The sequence below is a fragment of the Belonocnema kinseyi genome, chromosome 9 (genome assembly GCF_010883055.1).
Source record: "Belonocnema kinseyi isolate 2016_QV_RU_SX_M_011 chromosome 9, B_treatae_v1, whole genome shotgun sequence".
NCBI classification, from domain to species: domain Eukaryota; kingdom Metazoa; phylum Arthropoda; class Insecta; order Hymenoptera; family Cynipidae; genus Belonocnema; species Belonocnema kinseyi.
Genome location: NC_046665.1, coordinates 79,259,832 through 79,278,433, shown reverse-complemented (window position 1 = coordinate 79,278,433; position 18,602 = coordinate 79,259,832). Strand labels below are relative to the sequence as shown.

The 18,602-nt window shown below is 36.9% G+C and overlaps 1 protein-coding gene across 4 annotated transcripts in view; it reads left to right on the top strand.

The window, feature by feature from the left end:
- The window catches only part of LOC117180902 (chromodomain-helicase-DNA-binding protein 7), a 50,236-nt gene that overhangs the window by 15,808 nt on the left and 15,826 nt on the right, over positions 1-18,602 (top strand). For all 4 annotated transcript variants that reach the window (XM_033373507.1, XM_033373506.1, XM_033373504.1 and 1 more), the window contains exons 2-12: positions 2,232-5,659; positions 5,778-6,187; positions 6,277-6,609; positions 6,757-7,063; positions 9,524-10,150; positions 10,226-10,450; positions 10,526-10,842; positions 10,930-11,404; positions 11,480-12,037; positions 12,154-12,754; positions 13,276-13,795. In XM_033373507.1, coding sequence (XP_033229398.1) covers positions 2,339-5,659; positions 5,778-6,187; positions 6,277-6,609; positions 6,757-7,063; positions 9,524-10,150; positions 10,226-10,450; positions 10,526-10,842; positions 10,930-11,404; positions 11,480-12,037; positions 12,154-12,754; positions 13,276-13,795 — 7,694 coding nt within the window. In that variant the 5' untranslated portion in view covers positions 2,232-2,338. The remainder of the gene's footprint in view (positions 1-2,231; positions 5,660-5,777; positions 6,188-6,276; positions 6,610-6,756; positions 7,064-9,523; positions 10,151-10,225; positions 10,451-10,525; positions 10,843-10,929; positions 11,405-11,479; positions 12,038-12,153; positions 12,755-13,275; positions 13,796-18,602) is intronic.

Genomic DNA, 18,602 nt, shown 5'->3' with positions numbered 1-18,602 from the left:
CTCGGAACCCTTGCTTTTTAAAGTAACGGCCGTTGCTTTAAAAGCAAGGGTTCCGAGCTCTTAGTTCTTACGCCAAAGCTAGAATAAGATCCAGGAGCAGCTCCGTGAATTAATCTCTTTGAATTTCTCTCAGTGTAGAGAATAAAACTTCTAAGGGTTTTCTACTTATCATGCACTAGAATAAATTCACGTGTTTTAACAAATGAAACACGAAAAGGATGAATGTTTCCTGGTTCATTTCTATAGGATTTTAAATAATTTTGTCTTCTTAAATAACCTTAACAAATTTTAAAAAATACTTTGAAATATCTTACTGATAAAACAATATTAGAAAAAAATAAATCACTATAAACGAAATTAAAAAGCCCAACACATGAAAATTGCAAAAAAAGCGTATGTTCCATATTTCATTTTTATTGAAAACAAGTTTCTAGGTTCTTTTAAAAAACTTTTGGAATTCTCTAGAATCTAAACTGATTAAAATATTCAAAAAAAAGGTATTAGATAGAAGGAATAGAAAATGGTTAAATGTCAAAATTCTCAATTTATACCTTATCTGTTAATTATTGTTTCAAATTCTTAACTTCTTTCTTGTATTTTTTGTCATAATTTAGAAGTTCTAAGGCGTTTGAAATAAATGTAGAAAATCCACAAAATTACTATGTAGAATACACTTTCCTTTCCATTTTTTGTTTTCTTATTATTTTTCAAGATATATATTTAAATATAAATATATTTTTTAAATAAACAACTCAATATTTTACAAATTCACAATTTTTATTTTCTAGAGCTTTCCTATTTCTTTTAGCGATTTTTTATCAGCAGAAAGTCCGGAAGTGTATCAGAAAAATATCTCATTATTTGTAAAGGGAAATTGAAATTTGTTGGTTAAAAAATAGTGTTTGTTAAATGGGAATTATCATTCGTGGAGCATTGTTATATACAAAATCGTTCAAAGTTTGAGTTCGTTTTATTTGGTAATAAATGTCGGAGAATAAGATTTAAATTCCTGGTCTTCATTATACATTATATGTGCATATACATTATAGTAATTAGTGTACATTATTAGTCCTTTTTTTAGGTATACAATAAATTGTAAGAACAATAATTAACATATGAAAGAACTTTTAAAATTTTTACAGAAATTGTACAGGAATTACGTTATAGGTCTCCGTTGGACACGTTCGAATACTTTACATTTAAAGCGTAAATAATTTTAAAGTATAATGGTTGAATAATCTAAAAATTAAAATTTGTGTAATTTAATAGGTTCTAATTTTAACTTACAATGTGCTCAATTGGTTGTTTTTTAAATGTAAATTGTTCAAAATTATACAAGTTATGTAAATTTCAAACTGAAACATTGGAGGTGGATTTGAAATTGAAGAATACATTTAAATTGATTAATTGTAACTTTTTAAGAAAATTTTAGAATCCTTTAAAACATCAACACCAGTAAAATCAATTTTGCAAGATAAGTGTCATTGCATTGTGTTTGGCAAAAATCGCTTTTGCTGCGAATAATTAAAACAGTTTTAATGACGCATTTCCCAATTTTTACACCTTATTGGAAATTAGAACAAAACCGAATTCTGTTTCAAGAACTTGTTTTCTATCTTACTACAGATAAGACACAATGTTTTAAATCGAATTATCAATTATTTTTCTGCCAACACACAATCGAAATAAATCAGTTTTAATTTTTAAACTTTTCAACTACACTTTAATTTTTTAAAATAATATCCTTCCTTTTTATGTTGCTTAAGTCAGAAAAAAGTCCATAATATAAATAAATCGAAAATGTTAATAGAATTATATTCATGGGAAACCAACTACATGAAGATCAACACTATTTCAGGCTCAAGTTAAATCCGAAATACTCGCCATGTAATGCTTTTCGTAATGCTTTCCAGGCGTTTCTTCGTAGCGCAGATCTCAACCTGAATGGATGCATTCTGAAGGGGAAGGGTTATGGCGGTTATGATTTATAAAACCATAAGCGTATAGCTTTTCCCCTTCTGCGTGGATTCTGATCATCGGATACTCATCAGTACCAACTTCTGGAATTTTGTAAAGTCTCGTAGTTATATTCAATTTAATTTTAATATTCTGAAGGACTAATTCCTCAAACTGACATTCATAATTCCCGTTGAAAAGTAAATTGGCAAGAGTATCATTCCGCAAAAGAAACGTTTGATTTCGTATTAATTTCTCTTTTTATGATGTTTCAGGTGAAACAAGAAAGTGTCAAAGATGGGCACGCTATTGAATATAGAGAAGATTGTTCGATATTCTCTTGAGCCTGAGATGGAGGCGAAGAGTCGTGCAGCATAAAGACATGGAAGCGTACGACCTGTTTGGAGAAGATGTCAGTGGCTCAATGCTCGATGCTCTTCCTGATCTTGGGGGGAACGATCATTTTGACCCGGCAGGTGCGAACAATTCTGTCGTAGTGTCTAGAGATGGTCCCAATCCTGGTCCCAATGGAGGCGGGAGTTACATCAGTCAATCGTATATTACTCAAGAATCTCCTCTACAAAAATTGACTTCGTTCGGTGGATCTGAATTTGGTAGTAATAACCCTCTGCAAAGTCCCTCGCAGCGTAGTATGTTCAATCAAAATCTCGGTACCTTCGACGCCGGAGCTCCTCAGCGGGCAATGGTGCCCGGAGCCTTTCAAAATCAAGCGCGTAGCTTAGCGCCTCAGCACAGAGGTCCTCATCCCGGCACTGGAGGACAGTATCCAACCTATAGTGACAGTATGTACTCGATGGAGCAGCAGCATCCCATGGCCAGAGCGAACATAAGCATGGATCCTGCTATGCAAGGCTGGCCGGGAGCGGGAACCACTTATCCACAAATGCAGAGGCATTACAACCAAATGGCCCCACAACCCGGTACTTATAGACAGCACATTCCTCAATATAGTCATCAGCAGGATCAGAGCGGGATCAATCAGAAGATACAGCAGCAACAGCAACAACACTTCTCTGCTCAGCAAGGAATGATTAGCAACATGGGTGTCCCGCACCAGTCAATGCAAACCAGTGCTGCGAGTGGAGTTTATCAGCACATGGTTGGGCAGCAGCAGCAACACTATCAACAGAGCAACCCAGCTGCAATGTACCAAACGTCAGCCGGCTACACAGGTTTCGGTACTGCTATGCATCAACAACCTCAACAGCCTCAGCAACAACCACAGAGAATGCCCCATCATCATCCGTCCCACGCTCCTCATCAAACTCACCCCTCGCATCAACAATACCCACAACATGCCCAACATTCGGTCACCCAACAACCACCCATGGATCCTCAATATCCACATCATTCGCCTCAGATGTTCAACCAACCTCAACACTCCGCACCCGGACCTCAATTCGGCACCAGCAAACATGCCACGAGCCCTCAATACAGAGCCTCTTTTCCTCAACTCTCCCCACAGATGTCTCCTAGACCTCAAATGTCCCCGAGACCACCTCCAGTTCAGCAACAGATGTCACCTAGGCCAATAATGTCTCCTGCTAAACCCACCACACTCTCGCCTCATCCTCACGTACAAATGCCGCACCAACAGCAGGGCCAACCTGGCTCCGTGTCCGTCTCACCATGTCCTCCCAACTCGATGCCAATGAATCCATCCGCCTCATCGCAGCAAACCACTCTCCAAGCTCTGGAGCAAATGGTAATACCAGGCGTCGCCGTTTCGAATCCTAACGTGCCAAGTCAGGATTACGGCCAGTTCCAGCCTCGACCTCCAATGTCGCATGCTTCGAATATTTTACCGCAACCTACTGCACAAAACTCGATGCCACCCGTGACAGGTCCGAGGATGCCGATGCCTCAACAGTGGCCTCATCCTCAGCAACAACTATCGCCAATTAGACCGAGTATGAACGTCGGCGACACGAGGACCATGATGGAGTCTCAACCGCCTACCTCGGAACAAAACTCCTCTATGTTCCCTGTAAATGGCAACGACAGTATTCATAATGTAGTTGAAACGACAACGAGAGATTCCAGGGATTCAGAAATCGCGCAAAGTTCGGTTGCACCCTCTGCGCCAGAGAGCAGTGAGACATCTGAACAGATGCAGAGCTCTGATGTACTCGCACCGCAAGAAAGCTCAACTCCAAACAATCCTCCGAATCCACCAATGGAACAACCTCAGAAGCCGGCTCACCTTGAGCCAGTGCAATCTTTGCCAGTTTCGAGTACAAGTAGCAATTTAGAAAGTGGTAACGATTCGCCACAGCTGCAATCTCTTCAGCAGCAACACACTCCAAGGCAGGATTCACCTGCACCGAGTGTTGAAAGCAAAACACCCGATCAAAGCGAGCAGAGTACTGAAGCTCCTGTAACGCAACAGAATCAACAGAGTCAGCAACCGTCTCAACAGAATCAACAAACATCTCAACAATATCCAAGTTGTCCAACGCCACCGCAACAACAACTCGTTTCTCAGACTTCACCTCAGCAACAGCAAATCTGTCCCCAGGTGCCAATGCACATAAGTCAACCTCAGATCGTGCAACAATCTCAGCAACCGCAACCAACCGCGGGCCAACAGCAACCTCAACAATCGCCACAGATTTCGCAAACTCCTCCAATGAGCCAAGCTCCAACACAGATGAGTCAAGCCCAACCACAGATGGGCCAACCTCCAACGCAAATGGGCCAACCCCCAACGCAAATGAGCCAACCCTCAACGCAAATGAGTCAATCCCCAACGACACAAATAAGCCAGTCTCAGCCAATGAGTCAAACACAGCCTATGAGCCAATCTCAGCCTCAAACACCATCGCAAATGCAAGCACCACCTCAACAGCAGCCAATTCAACAGATGCAACAGCCTCCTATAAGTCAACCTCAGCAAATAGCGCCAATGACGCCACCTTTACAAACTCAAATCGGCCAGGCTCCACCTCAACCAGTATTAGGCGAATCTCCTCAACATCAACCACAATTAATGACTTCTCAAGCACCAACGCTCATGGGACAAAATCAGCCTCATATTCAACAGGTGAACATGATCCCACCTAATAGTTCGATGATCCCATCTCAAATTCATCAAACGATGCAACCTTTAATGCCAACTCAGACGCCACCGATGCAGAGTCAGCCAACTTCTGTTCCTCCAACGCATCTCGGAGCTCAGCCGATTCCTCCAGTACCACAACCTAGTGGATTAGTGATGCCACCACATCAAACTGCCGTTTCCTTGCCGAACACTCAACCTCCACATCCAGTGCAGCCGAGTTTTGGGGAGTATACGAATATTCCAAAGCCTAGCATGTACCCGAATGACATGATGGTTGGCAGTGGACAACCCTATCATGCTGGCAATGAGGTCGTTGGCAGCACTGGAATGCCAAATATGTATGGACTTCCGCCAGGAGCAACATCGACGCCAATTCCTCCTGTTGCTTTTAGTCCATTAGCTCCCGTTACGCATCATCAGGAGAGAGCTGCCTTGCAACAGCAATTGCAAGAACTTTATTGTATGCCACCAGCACCAGAGAATCAGGAGAAAATTGTTAATCTTCAGGAGAAGCTGCAGGCTCTTCAACAACATGAAACTACTGAACAGTGCAATGGAGGACCGCAGTGCATTCTTCTTACGCCGATGTTCACGGCTGCTGCCGTCGTTGACAGTCCACAGGTTTGTCAGTTATTTCTTTTTGATAATAAAGTATTCATTTTGCTAAAAACCATCACGAGTTTAGTATGGTCTTGTATCCTTTATTCTAAATTCTAAAGCTAACATTTCGGTATTACAGGTATCCAGTACAACTGGTCGGGGTCGCAGCAAAGGAACGCCAAGGACGAAGAAAAGCCGAAAGAAAGCAGATAAGGAGGCAGCACCTCCTGTTGCTGCTTTAACTCCCCAAACCGAGCAGCCTTTATCCGATAATCTAGTCACTCCAGGAGACAGTAGCAATGTAGTAGACAGTGCAGCCGACTCTGAAGACATAAAACCCTCTTCTGGTGACATTGAAGAGGAATGGAACAAGACCAGAAAATCGCGGCAACCCAGGAAACCGCGTAAGCCTAAGGAACCCAAGGAGCCGAAAGAACCTAAACCTAAAAAGGAACCTAAAGCTCCAAAGGAAGCAAAACCACCCAAGGAAGCCAAGATCAGGAAGAAGAAAGAAAAGGAGGTTAAAGAAGGAACTAAACGTAGCAAGAAGTAAGTTAGCTACATTAATACCGATTTACCTTCATGTTCCATTTTGAAATGATCCGAGTTTAATAACTAATTACTTTTCCAATTTTCAGGAAAGGTGTTCAGGCCGAATCTACAGATGATGCGCTAGAAGATGTCGCCGTGAGTGATTCGACCACGGTTCAAGATTCTGATATTAAACCTAGCGATTCTTCATTGCAAGATGATAATGAGCAAGTCGACTCTTCTACGAAGGAACCTTTAGGTTCAGAATCCAAGGACGAAAATGATGAAAAAGCGGAATCTGGGGATCATAGCGATTCTAAGAAAGATGATGGCAAAGATGCATCTGCTGATGCAGCCACTCCTGCGAAGAAGAAAGCTGCGAGCCGAAAGAGACCATCGGGTGGAAAAGCTTCCATTGGCAAGTCTCCTAGAAGTTCAAAGTAGGTTATCGTTTCAGAAACTTTTATCTGATTTCGTGGAGAATTTAGAATTTTTCGATTACTAAATAGACGTGCAAAGAAACATTTCTTACGCTCGTATCACAAAAACACTATTTTACAATGATTGTTGTTTAATTTTTTTTGTAGAAAACGAAAGAGTCGTATCGCTCCAGACTCTGACGGGGAAGAACTAGCAACGACACCACCTCCCTCTCCGGAAGCAGGCGATGATCTAAACAAGAGGCGATCAGCAAGAAATACTCATCGAAAGAAGTACGTTGATGATGTAATGCTTCGATTCTCCGATGACGACGTCCCTATTCAAGATTCTCAAGCCACTAATAAGAAAAACGAGTCTTCTAGTGGTGGAACTGCGAAGCTAGCTGCTGTCAAAAAAGAACAACCCGTCGAAGGAGGTGAAGTCGGACCCAACAAGCCAAACTTTGTATATATCGTAAGTATCTCACCTTCAAATTTGTTAAGAAATAAAAGTGAGCCGCGCAGACCGAACGGTATGCCCCATTTAATCAGCTTTTGTCACTTTTTGTCAGCTTTTTCAAGATCATGCCCATATAGTTTCCTATTTTCAGTCAGTATCTGAAATTGTTTACATGTAAATCAAATCGAGGTCTCTATACATTAAACTTTTTCGATATCATAAATATCTTAAGACTAAAAAATCATTTACTTTATTTATCCATGGTAAAAGGGCAGCAACTACTACCAAAACCCATTATTATTTCATTTACTGCCTCTTTCTCTAGAAACTCTCTGTAATTTCGGCAACATTTGCATTTTTACATATTTATCAACAATTTTTGTTAAATATTTTTGTCATAAATAGGTAAATCACACCAAAATTACCGAATAACAGTCGAACAATTTTTGAAATATCTATTAAGTTACACGGTATAGGGAAAACCAATTCCAAACATTTTCGACGATTTTCCTCGTTCATTGATTTTGTAGTTACTCCAGAGTAAAGATATTGATCAGAGATTTGATTTTGCGCATTAGCAAAATGAAGACAAAAATTTGGAACTGATACATACGAGATAATTTCATATTTTAAAAGAGCACGGTTTTCACCAAAATTTATAGCAAGAATTGTATCTGCGTACATTAAAATGCTTAATTAATTAAGTCTTTCTGAAAAGTTCCCAAGCGTCAAGTTACCCTACTCTGTTGGTAATGCGCTCTTATTCTTATTTATTATTATAGTTTGAAAACAATTTTGGTATCAATCGAAGACATTATTTCAGTAAAGTTAAGTCTCTTTATTAGAAGTGTTTAAAAAAAGGAAACCCGAATCTTACCTGCATCTCCGATTTGTTGTGCCTTTTGGGTCAAAAATAAACCTCCTGGAAAGAGAAATAAATCAGATAATATTTAGAGGTCGCTCGGCCTAAAGATGTCTGTTTTCAACAAAAAATAACTTTTTCTTGAAAATGGTAGATCATAACGTAAATCTATGAAGAATATAAAATATGCGCCTGGTTAGAATGAGTATTTTTTGTTCCTAAGTTCTTAAAAACAATTGACATAAATAAAGCTTTCAAAAATATTATTTTCGCATATTTTTTAATTTTAAATATCTTACAATTTAAAGGTACTTTGTATCATCTTCTACAGCGTTTATAATCTTTTCCTTTTCGGAAAATGTCTTACCCACTGTATTCGATGTTTTATAAATATCGTTCTGTCATCACTAATTTAAATTATAAGATATTTAAAAGCAAAAAGTACGTGAAATTACTATTTTTGAAAAATTTGTTTACATGAGTTGTTTTCAAGAACCTGAAAATAATTTAAATGTGTATTAAAGACCACTCAGTGAGTGGATAGATGATTGATGCTTCTTTGTAACAATTTTCTTCATTTACCTCCTTGACTGTGCATTATTTTAATCAAACTTACCAACAAAAAATACTCATTTTAATGATCAGCGTCTTTTATATCATTGATAATTTTGCGTTATGACCTGCCATTTTCGATAAAGTGGTTTTTCTGTTGAAAACAGACATCTTCATGATGAACGACCTCTAAATATTATCCGATTCATTTCTCCTTCCAGAAAGTTCATTTTTAACCCAAAAGGAACAAAAAAATCGAAGATGCAAGTTAAGATTCGGATTTCCCTTTTTTTCGAACACACCTAATCTATACATGAGCAACTTTTTTTTAATTTAGAGTTTGTTTTTCGCGCACAATTTGACAGCAAAGCTATGAAAATACAATTTTCAGAATTTCGGCAGTATAAAAATAAAAACTTTTATATAGATGTTAACTAACTTTACCTAATTGTGATGCTAAGAATTTCGCTAGTTTTGTCCAAGCTGTCGTAATACACGAGAAACTCTTAGAATAAACTTTTCGTCGTCCAATTTGAAAAGTTACCTCAATTAACCGACATTTTGCACAATTTAAGAATGCATTTATAAATGAATATACTGAAGTTAGTCTCACTTGTTCATAATAAGCAGGTTTTTGGAAACGTGCCTGTGTACCATTAACCGCTGCTCCCCTGCACTTTTTACTGATAAAAATATAGTAGGGAAAAAAACATGAGAATCTGAAAGAACTAAAAATAGGTAAACTAAAAAGTGAGCATTTTCAAATTATGCGGTTTATCTATTTTTCATTATTTCACCTTCTTTGAATTTGTCTGATGTATTGTCATCAGTAGGAAATATTGAGCTCCATATAAGATTTTTCAAAGCTAGCTAAAAAAATTAATTTAAAAAAATGTATTTCCGTTACTCATGAAAAGTGTACTGTCTTTATTTGGTAAAAAATGATTCCCTTTAAGCGTGAAAAATACCCTTTGTTTCTTTTTTTATTCCATAAGGACTGTGAGGTTTTCAAAAGCGTAACTTCTCATTTTTAAATTATTAATCCTAGTATGTTTGCACAGAATACTACTGACGAGGATTCCATGGTTGTTCAACACATTTTGTGTGTGCGAGTGGGAAAAAGGCAGGCGAAGCCTGAGCCAATACCTGAGATAAAAATTGAACCTGTTGAAGAGAAGACTGAAGAAACCGACGAGGTAAAGTCTGAAGTAGATGATAAAGAGGCAGAGACAGCTGTAGAAAAGACTGTAGAAACCCCTAGCGAAGAGATAATTAAAGAAACCGAACCGGATGATAATGAAAAGGTCGAAACGACGGAGAAAGCAAAAAGCGACGATGAAGAAGAAGAAGAGGAGGAAGTTGAAAAGAAAGAAACGAAGGATGAGGAAGAAGCCGAAGAGGAAGGCGAAGAGGATGTAGAAAATAAAGGTGAAAGCAAAACTCCTGCTGTCGAGCCACCGAAGGTTGACACGAGTCTGGTTGAACCGAGTCTGGTTGATACGAGTCTTGTTGAAGCTAAACCACAAATGGTAGATGTTGACGAGTATTACGTTAAGTACAGGAACTTTTCGTATCTTCACTGCGAGTGGAAAACGGAAGAAGAACTGTACAAGGGCGATAAGAGGATCCAAGCTAAGCTAAAGAGGTTCAAGCAGAAACTTCAGCAGAGCACTAACATTTTTGAGAATGTATGTCTTATTTATTGTTTTTAATAATTTCAGAAACTGAATTGGAATCGAATTAAAAGATTTTTTTTATTTCAGACGGAAGACGATCCCTTCAATCCAGATTTTATAGAAGTTGATAGAGTGTTAGACGAAGCTACTCATACCGATCCGACAACTGGGGAAACGCTCAGGCATTTCTTGGTCAAGTGGCGTTCTCTTCAATATGAAGATTCAACTTGGGAATTGGAAGAGGATGTTGACCCTGAAAAGATAACACAATTTCACAAATTCAACAAATTGCCACCAAAGGATCAGTGGAAGGTATTTATTAATATTTCACCAGGGAGAAGACAATATTATTGAAGAAACATTTTCAAGACTCCTTTTATTTTCCAGCCAAAAAAGAAGCCACCTGCTTCTGCTTGGGTGAAATTGGAAGAGTCTCCAATCTATAAAGGCAACAACAGTCTCAGGCCCTACCAATTGGAGGGTTTAAATTGGTTGCTCTTTTCTTGGTACAATAGCCACAACTGCATACTCGCTGATGAAATGGGTCTTGGAAAGACTATCCAATCTTTGACATTCGTCGAAGCTGTTCACAAATACGGAATTCGAGGACCGTTTCTTATAATTGCTCCTTTATCTACAATTCCGAATTGGCAGAGAGAATTTGAGGGATGGACAGACATGAACGTGGTTGTTTACCACGGATCGTAAGTTGACAGATCAGTTGATAATAATAATAATAATAAAATTTCTAAATGCGAAGCTAGGAGGCTAAATTAATTATTTTTTCATAGGGCTGCGAGTCGAACAATGTTGCAAGAGTACGAAGTCTACTACAAGAACGAAAAGAAACAACCGATAAAAGACCTAATAAAGTTTAATGTATTGATAACTACATTCGAGATAATCATAACCGATTTTAACGAACTGAAAGGCTACAACTGGAGACTCTGCGTCATAGACGAAGCTCACAGACTGAAAAACCGGAATTGCAAATTGCTAGAAGGACTCAGACAATTAAATTTAGAACACAGGGTACTCCTTTCGGGAACGCCCTTACAAAACAACGTCAATGAGCTCTTTTCGTTGCTCAATTTCCTAGAACCCCTACAGTTCTCGAGTAGCGAGGCTTTCCTCAAAGAGTTCGGCAACTTGAGTAGTGAAGGCGAAGTGCAAAAACTGCAACTTCTCTTAAAACCGATGATGCTCCGTCGACTTAAAGAAGACGTGGAAAAATCACTCGCGCCTAAAGAAGAAACTGTTGTCGAGGTAAGTTACTTTATTCTCATTCTATAATCTTTTTTCTAGTAGAATACGAATTGCGAGCGTATTTTGGTTTCGCAGGTTGAATTAACGAACATTCAGAAGAAATACTACCGCGGTATATTAGAGAGAAATTTCTCGTTTCTTGCTAAAGGCACGACTTCGGCGAACATTCCGAATTTGATGAACACGATGATGGAGTTGAGAAAGTGTTGCATTCATCCCTTTTTGCTTAACGGAGCCGAGGACCAAATCCAGTTGGATTATAAACAAGAAAAAGAAGACAACGAAACTTATTTCAATGCTTTAGTAAACAGTTCGGGAAAAATGGTGCTAATCGACAAATTACTGCCAAAACTGAAAGCCAGTGGACATAGAGTTCTGGTATTCAGTCAGATGGTCAAGTGCTTGGACCTCTTAGAAGATTATTTACTTCATAAAAAGTATCCTTACGAAAGAATCGATGGGCGCATCAGAGGAAACTTGAGACAGGCTGCGATTGATCGATACAGCAAACCGGATTCTGATAGGTTCGTCTTCTTGCTTTGCACAAAAGCAGGAGGTCTTGGGATCAATCTCACAGCAGCAGACACTGTAATTATTTATGACAGTGACTGGAATCCACAGAATGATTTACAAGTAGGTTATTGATTATTTAGTGAATTCATACCTCAATTGGTTTTTATTGTTGAAAAATTCTTTCTTAAAATAAGTCCCTTTCTTGAACTAATTTTGTCATATTATTTAACACACAGGCTCAAGCTAGGTGTCACCGAATTGGACAGCAAAAAATGGTCAAGGTCTATCGTTTACTTTGCCGTAATACATACGAAAGAGAAATGTTTGACAAAGCTTCTCTCAAGCTTGGTCTTGATAAGGCAATTCTACAGTCGATGAACACTAGTCAAGGTGGCAAAGATCCAGGCAACAAGCAATTAACGAAGAAGGAAATCGAAGACTTGCTGAAGAAAGGAGCCTATGGTGCGATAATGGATGACGACAATGCAGGAGATAAATTCTGTGAAGAAGACATTGACCAAATCCTGGAGAGAAGAACGCAAATTATTACGATAGAAGCGGAGAAAGGATCGACTTTCTCGAAAGCCAGCTTTGCCTGTTCATCCAACAGGTCTGATATCAATATTGATGATCCTGACTTCTGGAAGAAGTGGGCCAAAAAAGCGGAGATTGATACGACTGAAAAGAAAGAGGAGGATGAACTCGTGATTTCCGAGCCAAGACGAAGAACACAGATAAAACGTTATGGTCATGACGAATCGGTTGTCGACATGTCAGAACTTGATAGCTCCGAGGAGAACAGTGACGATGAAACTGGAGGTGGTTTGACAGGTAGAGGTATGTTCCAAGCATGTGCATGTTGCACTGTTTTATTTTTTATTTTTATTTATTACCATTCGCCTCTAAAAATATCAGACTTGCCCTGCATTCAAATTCACCAAAGGAGTTGACCACTCGACTTTTAAGTGTACACCGGATTTCAAGATTTTACCAAATTTTCAAAGAAAAGATTTGATAAAGATTGCAAAATATTGAAGAAGGTTTCAAAGAATTCACTAAGATTTTACAAGAATATCAAGAGTTCCAACATTTCTCAATGATTTTATAGATCTTCCAATGACTTGACAAAGATTTCACGAAAGCTTTTACATCATATTTCAGGAGTGATCAACCTCTCGACATTCACTTAATTATTTAAATTGTGAAAAAAAAGTCCTGCATTTAAATAGTGCGAGTTTCTTTCTCATTAGCTTTTAAATAGTCTAGATTCAGTTCCCCCAATTTCAATACGCGTATCAAGTCTAGGCCATTAATTTCTGATGAGACGCATTGCCAATTGAATTTTTTTGCGCAAATAGGAAAGAAGCGACGAGACAAATTCAATAGGAAGACTCGCAAGTTCTACGACGAATACGTGCCGCGTGAAGGTGAAGTCGTTTATGGAAGTTGGGCACGAAGCGAGTGTTTCAAAGTGGAACGTGGCCTCCTAACATTTGGTTGGGGTCGATGGGAAGAAATTTTGCAGCACAGTCAATTCCGCAGAGGGTGGCGTGACATCGATGTTGAGGATTGCGCTCGTGTGATTCTCTTGTACTGCTTGAGATATTATCGCGGAGACGAGAAAATTAGAAACTTTATTTGGGACCTGATCACCCCCCTCGAAAATGGAGAAAAAGTCAAGACAATCCCTGCGAATTCTCCCGGGAGGAACAGTAGGCAAAAGAAGAAGAGTCGGGTCAGGGAAGGCAGAGAGACAAGAGGAGCGATTGTCAACGGCGGTCCTAGTGATCCGAATCACTGGAGTCATGCTGAGAAGTACGATGGTGATATTTTCCTCGAGAGCAATTATAAAAAGCACCTGAGTCGACATGCGAACAAGTAAGTGTATATACCTATAATTGTCAGGAAATTTTTATATACCCGCAAAATATCAGGAATTTTTTTTTTAATCAGGGAATTTTTTTGAGAGCGTACTTAACTTTTTTTTTAATTGCAATATCAACCCATTAAGTTCCAGCCGGACACGATTTCAACATTTTTTTCAATCGCTTCATACACTATCAAAACGATCCTAAAAAAATTGATAATAGTGATATCCGATGTAAAACTGTCAGAATTTTGACAAAAATGCATTTTGAAGAAGTTATGGTTGTTTATAAAAAAAACGTGGTTTTGAAAATAACAACAAAAATTTCTTACAATATTTTCGGATCGAAATCATCTGTAGATTTCTACGATTAATGGACTTTTTGCGTTCATGGGCCCTAACCTTCAGAATATACCGGTAGGTTTTTTTCAATAATAAAAAAACATGGTGGAACCAAATACGCCGGCTTGAAATTAAAAATTTGTGTATAAAAATTGTATTTTTTTAAACTATAATTTTATTTCTATTTCCATGAAAATGTGAACCAAAAGGTCTTTCAGGTCGCTGATTACGAATATATCAGATTTTTAAAATTGAAGATGGCGGATACAATATGGCGGTCAAAATTTGTTTTAATTGTTTGATTTTCATGAAAATTGTTAATAGGGGTTTTTTTGGGTCGCTGATTACGAATATTCTATGACAATTTCAAAATTCATTTTGGCGGATCCAATATGGCGGTCAATTTTTAAAAATATTTTCGGCCGTCATCTTGAATTTTTAAAGTCTGATAACATATCCGTAATCAGCGACCCAAAAACCCCCACTAGAAAAATTTTTCTTGAAAATTAAACAATTTAAAAAAAAGCCGCCATATTGGATCCCCATATAGAATTTTGAAAATCTAATATCATATTCGTAATCAGTGACCCGAAAAACATTCTGGTATACGTTTTCATGGAAATAAAATTGTTGTTCAAAAAAATACAATTTTTATACCAAATTTTTCATTTTAAGGCGCCATAGTTGGTGCCATTTTTTTTTTTTTTTTTTTTGAAAAAACCTACCGGTATATTTTGAAGGTTGGGGCCCATGGGCGCTAAAAATCAACAAATCGTAGAAATCCACCGATGCTTTCGATCCGAAAATATTGAAAGTAAAAATATTTTTAATTTCAAAAACACGTTTTTTTTTGTTAACTAAACAACCATAACTTTTTCAAAATTCTGATCACATAAATCGAAAGTTCAGACAATTTTACATCAGATATGATTATTCTCAATTTTTTAGGACTGTTTTGATAGTGTATGGAGCGATTAAGAAAAATGTTGTAAACATGATCGGCTGCGACTCAATGGTTTAAATTGAATAACACGTTCTTTTGTTCGAAATCAATTTTTTTAAATTGAAAGTTCAATTTTAGTTAAAAACTGATCGGTTTTGGCTGAAAATACATGTATTTTGTTAAAAATTCGTTCCTTTTGGTTGAATTGCATTATGTTTTATTACAAAATTTAATTTTCTTTTTTTGAAATATCAACTAATACATTTTTTGTTCCGAATTCATCTCTTTTGGATAAAGGTTTAAATACATGGTTGACAGTGACTCTTTTGTTCAAAATTAATTTGTTAGTAAATATTCACCATTTTAATTGTAAATTCATCTCCTTGGTTGAAAAATGAGCTATTTTGTTTAAAATTCTTTTTTTTTCTGTGTCTGAAAATTAATTTTATTATTTAAATTTTAACTATTCCACTTGCAACTTGAAGTATTTTGTTGCAAATTATAATTTTTTTACTGAAAATATAGCTATTTAATATTTGGTTGAAAAATTATCTTTAGTAGAAAATGTTGACTTTCTTGTTAGAAATCAGTCTGTGCTGAAAATTAATCTTTTTGTTAGAAATGTATTGGTTTTAGATAAAGACTCATCATTTTAGTTCAAAATTCATGTTTTTAAATTTCAAATTCAACTATTCCAGTTGGAGATGCATAATTTTTTATTTGTAAATATTTCGCTTTAGTCGACAATGAATTTTTAACTGCAAATTGAACCATTTAATTGTTGATTAACAATTTATCTTTTTAATTTAAACTTCATGTATTTTCTTTAAAATTCGGTTTTGGTAAAAATGAATCTTCTATTCCATTTTTGGTTGAATTTGATAACGCAAATATTTCGTTGAAAACTCATGTATTTTGTTGAAAAATCGTGTGGTAGAAAATTCATCTTTTTGGACAAAAGGAATTCAAAATTGAACTCTTTTCTCAAAAATGTATCTTTTTTCTTAAAGTCCATCTTCAACTTCTTTCTTTTGTTATCCAACTTCAACTTTTTGTTAAAAATTAATATATATCATTGTGAAAAATTGTCTTAGTAGAAAATTATTCGTATTGTTTGAAAATTCATTTTTTTGCTTGAAAATTCAAGTATTGCATTTAAATATTCATCATTTTAGTTGAAAATTAATCTTTTTAGTTGAAAATAAAACTACTTTGTTAAAACTTAAATTAAATTTGTTTTTAAAAATAAATCTACTTTTTTTGTTTAAAAATATTTTTTTGAACTGAAAATTTAACTATATTATTTTTGATTGAAAACTGACCATCTCCAGTTAAAAAGTTTAAAAATTGATCTTTTTCTGTTGAAGTATTCGACTATTCGATTACAAATTCATCTATCTCTTTGAAAATCAAAATTTCTACTTTGAGAGTTAGAAATTTGAAGCGGTTTAAATTGAAATTGATATAGTAACCCCGTTATTTTACCTAAACATATACTACATTTTAAGTATAAGTAGATAAAATAAAAATTTGTTTGAATTTGTATTCAAATCATGGTCTTTAGAGACTTATTCAATAAATTAATATTTACGTTTTTATTATTATTACATTATTTGTTTAATCAATCATTCTAAAATATTTAAGAATATCTTGTAATATTAATTAAATTTCTAGAAATCAAAACCAGCATGAAAACACAAATCCAAGACGACTCTCTCGGTTCCAGTTCTACTCCCCCCCCCCCCCCCCCCCCCCCCCCCCCCCCCCCCTCCCAACCCTCCCTTATTAACTGAAGTTTTTGGTGGGACTGACGTTAGAACTGCAATCTCCACCATATGACGATTTGATACTTAACTTAGACATGATTTCGACTCAGAAAATAAACTTAATGCATAAAGGTGTTAGTTGGGCGTATAAGATAAACAATGAACAATACAAACTACAAAATAGCCTCGGAAAGGACTGGAACTTTTAATGACAAAAGACATGCACACGGAAAATCTAAAGGTCATGTTTCAGGCGACGAATGGAGACTGGGTGTTCGGAATGCTAGAGGAGTAAATGATCTCAAGGTAAAATAATTGCGTGAAATTATGGACGTGAAGAAACTAGATATTTTATGCGTGCCCGAAATAAAGAAAAAGGGATGCGAAACTAAAGACATAAAAAACGGCGTGTTGAAAGGCGGATTTAAAATATGGTCAGGAGTAAACTGTAAATCACATGGTAAACAAGGAGTAGGTCTCATTTTGAATGAAAGAGCAAAGCAGCATCTCGGAGACCATGGCTTCGTGTCTCCCAGACTGCTGTGGGCTAGAATGAAAGTAGGAATCAGAAGACTATTTATTATAGCATGCTACGCGCCGGTTGATAGTGATCCTAGGTAAGTAAAAGACGCCTTCTGGGACACTTTAAATGACACAATAAACATCTGCGAACATGCGGAAAGAATAATTCTACTAGGAGACATGAACGGTTGGGTGGGCATCCAAAATCAGGATACAGAAAGAGTATTAGGTAATTTTGGGGATCCAAGAACAAACTATAACGGAGATAAACTAGTTGGTATATGCTTAAAAAGGGGTCTGTTTATTACAAATTCTTGGTTTAGGCATAAAATGATCCACATGTACACCTGGTCTAAAGGAAATAGCCGCAGTATAATTGACTTTGTTGTTGCGGATGAAAGACTTGGAGAGTTAGTCAAAGATACAAGGGTCATGAGGGGTCCTGAATGCAATACTGATCATTACCTTCTGATCTCAAAAATTAACTTAGGTCGGGGCTGGAGAAAAAAGAGACCCAAGAAAGCAAAACAAACGCGAAAAAAAAATTGAGAACCTACAGAAACCGGATGTGCGAATAGATTTCCAAAATAAGATAATCGAAAGCATAGATAGGGCAACATGGGAGGACCGTATAAAAAACAAAGATATAGAGGGCGTCTGGACAATATTACGGGATATCCTTGTTAAATGTACGATCGAAGTGTGTGGTACCGCAGTTGTAGGAAGAATGTCTGGTGATGCGTGGTGGAATGATGAAATCCAGGCTGCCCAAAAAGCAAAAAGAGAAGCGTACAAGAGAACTTTGAACATCGCAGGTCTTAGCAATGAGGAAATAAGTAGACGTAGAAATGATTATAGACGCGAAAACTGGATACTTAAACGATTAGTTAAAGAAAGTAAAGATACAATTAGAGCAGAAGAAGAGATAAAAATACAAAATGACTTTGAAGGAAGCAGGAAACTACTTTATAAAAAAATGAAAGGAAACAAAAGTACAGAAATTGTCAACATGAGAAATAGTATGGGGGAAATGATATATGATGCAGATGGAATACTAGAGGCTTTCAGAGACTATTTTAGGAGACAATTCGGAGATGAAGCTATACGACACCACAACTGCGATGTTGAACACGATGCGATGGTAAACTCAATTGAAAAAATCTGTGTCACTGAGGTTAGGGATATAATTAAGAACTTGAAAAACGGTAAGGCTGCCGGGGTAGACGGTATTAACGCTGAAATGCT